The 6,091-nt window shown below is 38.4% G+C and overlaps 1 protein-coding gene across 2 annotated transcripts; it reads right to left on the reverse strand.

The window, feature by feature from the left end:
* Positions 1-157: 157 nt before the first annotated feature.
* On the reverse strand, positions 158-3,029 carry LOC124349603 (prolyl 4-hydroxylase subunit alpha-1-like). 2 transcript variants are annotated; one of them, XM_046800345.1, is made up of 12 exons: positions 2,712-3,028; positions 2,491-2,642; positions 2,259-2,429; positions 2,036-2,200; positions 1,822-1,975; positions 1,653-1,757; positions 1,389-1,578; positions 1,210-1,320; positions 1,032-1,145; positions 714-779; positions 458-623; positions 158-383 (listed from the first exon to the last, which is right to left on the reverse strand). In XM_046800345.1, exons 1-12 carry the CDS (start codon positions 2,885-2,887, stop codon positions 307-309), a joined length of 1,647 nt encoding a protein of 548 aa, XP_046656301.1. In that variant the 5' UTR covers positions 2,888-3,028; the 3' UTR covers positions 158-306. The 2 variants fall into 2 exon arrangements, 1 of the variants encoding a protein (XP_046656301.1); XR_006920299.1 differs by lacking the exons at positions 158-383; positions 458-623 and adding an exon at positions 857-934 and having other exon boundaries at positions 2,712-3,029.
* Between the last annotated feature and the right edge of the window lie 3,062 nt (positions 3,030-6,091).

The raw sequence follows: 6,091 nt of genomic DNA on the forward strand, positions 1-6,091 counted from the left end.
GATGGAGGGACCGGATGTAGAAACGGCGGTTAGTTTATAGATTTTCAAAGTCAGGTGAACAATAGACAACACCTGGTATGTCCGTTACTTCCCTAATCGTCAGATCGATTTAACATTTGGCCCTAAAATAACAAAACGTGTAAACCGCAGCAGGGTATTTCAAATATAAACAATTTGTATTGCACTTGAGGGAAGAGAAATTAAGCAAAAATGTTAGTCAATTATTCGATATTGAAGAGAACATTTCAAAAGTCACTAAAATGTTATTACATTAGCGAAAAAAAGATTTAATGATCAAAGACAATTTTACATTTCGGCGTCAAATGTTAAACCACAAGGGCGACGGAATTCCTGCCTATGTTCGTGAATCCATCTGTTAGAAACTGAAATGCATGAATAAAATAGTAACAATTAGTTTGGTAGGTATTTGGATTTCGTAAGTTCAAAAATTTCTTACCCCATTTAGATCCAGAAAGGACTGGACAAGCGGCATGACGAGTCAACTCGTTACCTTTACCATTTGGATACAAGTTGTACCAAAATGCAGCGCTTCCTTTCCTAGGCCATACAGCTGCGCCAGTTGGGGGGAAGACAGTGGCACCACCGGCCTCAACGTCACTCATCTGTCGACAACATTTTTCCAAAATCTCTTATAAAATGCGCTGATTTATAAACGAGGGCAAAGCAGTAGAATGTTTTAAATAGTTACTCACGTAGAACAGCCAAGTAGCGATACGATTACCCCATCCGAGTTCTTTAAAGGCTTCGGCTGTCTCTGTCTATTGACACAGAAGAGGGCACGGAACATATATAAGACAAATTAAATCAATAATTAAGAACAACTGATAAAACTTACACTTCAAACAACAGCTATTAGGTAAGTCGAGATACGATTGCGTAAACCGAGTCATTGGATTGACATGTTTTCCGATGACTTCAGCAGACAAATCGTTACACAAAGAAAATTTTATTTGCTGCTTCCGTGTTGTAAATAATAAATACAGAATATACGATTGGATAAAAGCGCTTACTCTGGCGTAATCAAAATGAGGTTCGTAATGCCCGCCAATGCCGTAATTGACTACTTGGAGATCTTCAGCTGTGGCCATATCAAGTCCGGTTACATCGCCAACACGACGGGTCACCTGTAAGAAACACGCAGAAATGCAATATTTTGTGAGCTGATAATTGACTTTGCAATTCACTAACCTTCAATATGTGATCGTGTTCTTCACTTTTCAACCAGGCAGATTTCGAGATCCGATAATTCGCTGGTTCCAGCTCTCCGGTTTTGCTATTCCGAATAGTGGCACGTTTAAACTATTATCCCAACAAGTTGTAAGGTTATTATGTTTGGAATTGTTTACAGCATAAATATTTCACCCCACCCTGGGCTTAGCCATTTTCTTGACAGTTTCAATTTCGTCATCGGACATAACATCGTGATAAACGACTATCTTCGGTTTCAGTAATGCCTCCTCCATCTTGATGGGTTGAATGAAAAAGAATGGCACGTTATTGGTGACGTAGCGACATCGTAGACGGCCTTCGATTTTAGGATCCATCAACTTCTCACCTCTGTTTAAAAATTCGTCAATACAAACCTGAATATCCGGAAGAAGTTAAAAATAATAGGAAAGAAAATTCAATACCTGCAGAGCTTTTCGTATTTATCTCTTTCCTCTAAATTATCAATAGGTTTCTTTAACTTTAGATTGGCAGTATTAAATGGTTTAGTCAGGATCATCTCTTCCGCCCTGTAAAAAAAGGATAAACAGTCGAAGGCCACCGGAATAGAATTTTAAAAAGGGTTCGACTTACCTTTCACCTTCTCCATTAGGTGGACCAATCGGTAACAAGATTCCTTCTTTACGAAGGACATCTTCGTAATGTTTTTTATTTCCAATGGCGCGTTGATGGTACGGAACAATCTGAAGCAGTTCATTAGTCAACAGTAGGGCTTCCTTGACATTCCCTAAATTGATTACCAAATAAATAAGAGATAATTTTAAATGAAATCTCAGTTTCATCCCACCTTGTTTAAATGTGGAAAACGACAAGTAATCGAGAATATCTTCTCGAGCGACAGTTTTGTTTGATTCGTCGTCCCACTTGTTTAAAGCTTCTCCCATCCACAGAACCGTGTGATAGTGATCGCCGTTGTTGTACGATTGCCGACCAAGTTCCCAGCAATCTCCAGCTGTAAAAATATTGCCACAATGAAAGTTATTCACCTGGTTATTAGAACTTTTGATTACCGGTAAGCTGACGAGAATATTTTTTCCCCAACAGCTCCCCTTTGGCCAAAGCATGGGTGTCTAGTTTATAAGTATCTTGGAGTCTCATAAGGGCAACTGCTGCTCCATTCAAGTCCTCATCCGAAGGGAAACGCAAATCGCTACGGTGTTGAGTAATGTTTTTGAGAAAGGCTACTCAAAAGAATTGATTAAAATAAGTTGAAGGCCAGCATATCGTATGGATCCAACAAACCAGAGCCAAAATTTTGGGACATGACCCCTTCAATCTTCTTCCAGTCTGATGTCAGGCTTTTGACAAGCAAATAAGCATTGACTGGGTTGGCCAAGTACTTTGAAACATCTGCACTGGCTTCCTGATACATGTTTTCATATTCTTCCATGTGTCTTTTGCAATTTATCAAAACAGATGAGTTGCATAATTAATGAGAAGAAAGGGTTGTGTAATCTACTTACCCTCTCAAAAGTTTCAGTTTGTTTTCTTCTTCCTGGATGTAAGTATCAAGTTGCTTTACCAGCTCCAACTCTGTTAAGACGAGTCCTTCCAAGTCTGCCAAGGCAGTGAACATTTCACCGAAGACGACATTTGATTGCAAAAAGAGAATCACAGTTAAACAGGGCAAAATACACATGGTGATTGGTGTGTCAAACAAATTTTCACAGATATGCTAATTCCACTTGAACCGTTTTAGTCGGTTTTAGTTTCGTTGGAGGACACACAATGAAGCCAAGTTTAGTCGATTTCAGTCGGCTGTCAACTACACTCTTACTCGTGAGACAACCAGTTAAATATGCGTTTAAAACAGGTTTCAGTCTTTACAAGTCCCGCCTTTTACTTCCAGCGGCGTTTTCCTTCTGAATATTTTGTTTGGCTATGTGTGTGCGTGAAACAAACATTCTTGAGTCTTCTCTTCGAATGAGTCTTCCTACGAGAGTTAGTAAATAATATATATTTTTTTAATCTGGTCGACAAAAAGTAATTTCATAATTCATACAACTGCCCACATGTAGGCACTAGAAAAAAATCGCTTTGTTTGTTTTGATTTTTATTTATCGATATCTAAAAGGCTAGTGTCGTCTGCTTTTGGTTTTGTTTATACAAGTTTTAAATTACAAAATGTGGTCGTCGTGTCAACTCTGGTCGCGTCTCTTTAAGGAATCGCTTAATACATACTCTTTGCTGTCTATATACTAGCAGGTAAAAAACTAAGAATACAAATGTAATAATTATGGGAGCTTAAATAGAATAGTTGAACCTGTTCTAAATGTGTGAAATGTTAGTTCCTGCTTCCTGGTTTAGCTTTTATCATGTAAGCCGCCTGTTGATGCATGGCAGTTTGATTTGCACTAAGTAACTCTTTCTTTTGTGCAGATTTGAGGCCAGAAGACTTACCCATAATAACCATGAGATATGCAAGTTTTGCTTGTGCTGAGATCGAACTGTCATCACCCACATCAGCAAGCCCAGTATCATTGCTTGGGTAATGATTTTTATTACTTTAATAACCTGTGATCTACTTGATATTTTACACAGAAACCTTAAATTCTCTTGTTTTTTTTTGGTTAACAATTAGGGTCTGTCTCATTCTCATGAGACTCACTAACTTCACTTTTCCTTATTTGTTGTTTCTGTATATACATATTTTTCGTAACCCAATTTTTTAATTTTTTATTTAGACAAACAGCATCTCTGTTGGAATGGAGAAACTACCGATATCGGTCGAGCTACGGATCTCTTCCCTCTCCCCCCCCCCCCCTTTTGTTAATCTCGTGTACGCCCATGTGAGTGTGGGTGTATTCACGAGTCCTTTTCCCTATCCCGCCTGGAGGATTCAACTTCTGCGGATGGAGCACTCGTGGATGCCTGGCTGTATTTCCCAGGCTCAAAGGTAGGGAAAATGTTTCTCTATTCTACCGTCTTGACTATTGGGTGGCGTTATTGATTATCAATCGTGACATAGTAGCCTACGGAGTACGATTATTCCTGTGCTACGTGGTTGACTGGAATTGTTTTCTCTTGCCTTTTATTGTTGACTCAGTCAGATTTTTTTTTAAATAACTCGTTTGTAGGACGACTACAGCTCAGGTTTGTTTTGTACCTCACAACTTTGACTGTGGATAAACAATCAAATTTGAAAATATTTTGACTTTAAACACTTCAAGCAAAGTGCAGCTAGAAAATTGTATAGGGCCAAGCCGGCCGGCCGGCCCTGCCGCCACACCGGAGCCTTCTTTGCCTCTTTGCTCTCTTTGCTACGGAAAACAAATCGGTGTTTCGAATTATTAGGGTTTAAGGGAGTGCTGAAAATGACATCAAAAGTAAATTCTGATTTGAAATTGAGCGCTAATACTTTTGGGGCGGAGCTAATAACTTTAGTGAGAAGCATGGGTTGAGGTTTCACAACCGCACGACGCCACACGAAATGGTTCGTTTTGTAGTAGGGCCTACGTGACGATCTCAAGGGCAAAAAAAAGGTTGGTCTTCCACTTTAGTCAGATCTTGTTTAACGTATAACACTGGTATAAGTATAACATCGGTTGACAACAAAATTTTCTGAGCCCAAAAATTCAAAAGGGAACACGGGAATTTAACGCATGATTTATCGACCCATCTGAAGGACCTTCAGATAAAGATGAAGTTTGAATAATTTGAATATTTAGGGCTAAAAGAAATACACAAAGAAACTTCGAAGTGTGATATTTGAACGCTAGATGACAGCAGAACACCAATTCAAATTCAGAAAATAAGGGAAGGGAGACTTGATAAGGATTATTAAGGCTTTTTTTCAGCGAAGTGTTTTACAAAATTTTGATTAATTGAAATGTTTGATTTACACCATTGAGGTCGCTGAAACTCTGATTCCACCGTCAACGCTCTTGACATCTTGACATCCTCTTCGGAGGCGATTGTATTAAAATATCTTCAATTTTGATTTTTTTTAAAGTTTGGATTAGTATTCACTATTAAGCTTATCTCACTTGCACTGTAAGTCAAGTGCGCACGCTTGTACCGCAGCACAGTCTGAAATAGAACCTGTTTTTTAGGGAATTTCGTCATCACGTCACTTTGTATGATTACTCTTTTCATCTAGGCTTTAACGAACAGCTCGAAAAATTTGAAACACGCACAGTTGACTACGCACGCATAAAAATTTGTCAAACTGGGTTTTGCACTGAGAGATTTGGAGTACCTGATACTTTGTTCCAAGTTGTGACCACGAACTCTAAAATTACGTTCGTGGCTGCGGTTGACTAATGACATACCGACGTTATACGAACTAGTTAAAAGAGGCATCTTAATTTAGACTTATTTAATGCGTTGAAAAAACACAAAAATTTGAAATCTTTCTTGCAAAGCAAAATCTACCTTTCAAATATAGCTAGTATAGAGTTACATAAGTTACTCCTAGACAGCGCTACTATAGTTCTAGACCGTTTTAGACTTTCCGATCCGGTACCGAATAAAGTGTACAACCGATCTTTGCAAATTTCTGCCAAATAAATAATCACATCAATAATGGGAAGTATAGATTTTCGATTCGATTCATGCAGTATTTGTATAGGAAACTCGTAAAAGTTAATGACATTCCAGTTAGAAGTTAGGCGTCTTTGCTGCATTATTCAACATATTTTCATATCAAACTGACAGAAATTATTGAGTGCAACGAAACCTGTTCAAAGCTTTAAGGAGAATTGTGCCATGTATGCGAAGAAGAAAACTATTATTATTTCAATTGCGATGTCAAATATAAACACATGTAATTAAGTGCAGTCGAAATTACTCTAGCGCGAAACGCATGGCGAAACGTCAAAGAACAGTAGTGTCGGCAATTGTC

The sequence above is a fragment of the Daphnia pulicaria genome, chromosome 7 (assembly GCF_021234035.1).
Source record: "Daphnia pulicaria isolate SC F1-1A chromosome 7, SC_F0-13Bv2, whole genome shotgun sequence".
Classification (NCBI taxonomy): Eukaryota; Metazoa; Arthropoda; class Branchiopoda; order Diplostraca; family Daphniidae; genus Daphnia; species Daphnia pulicaria.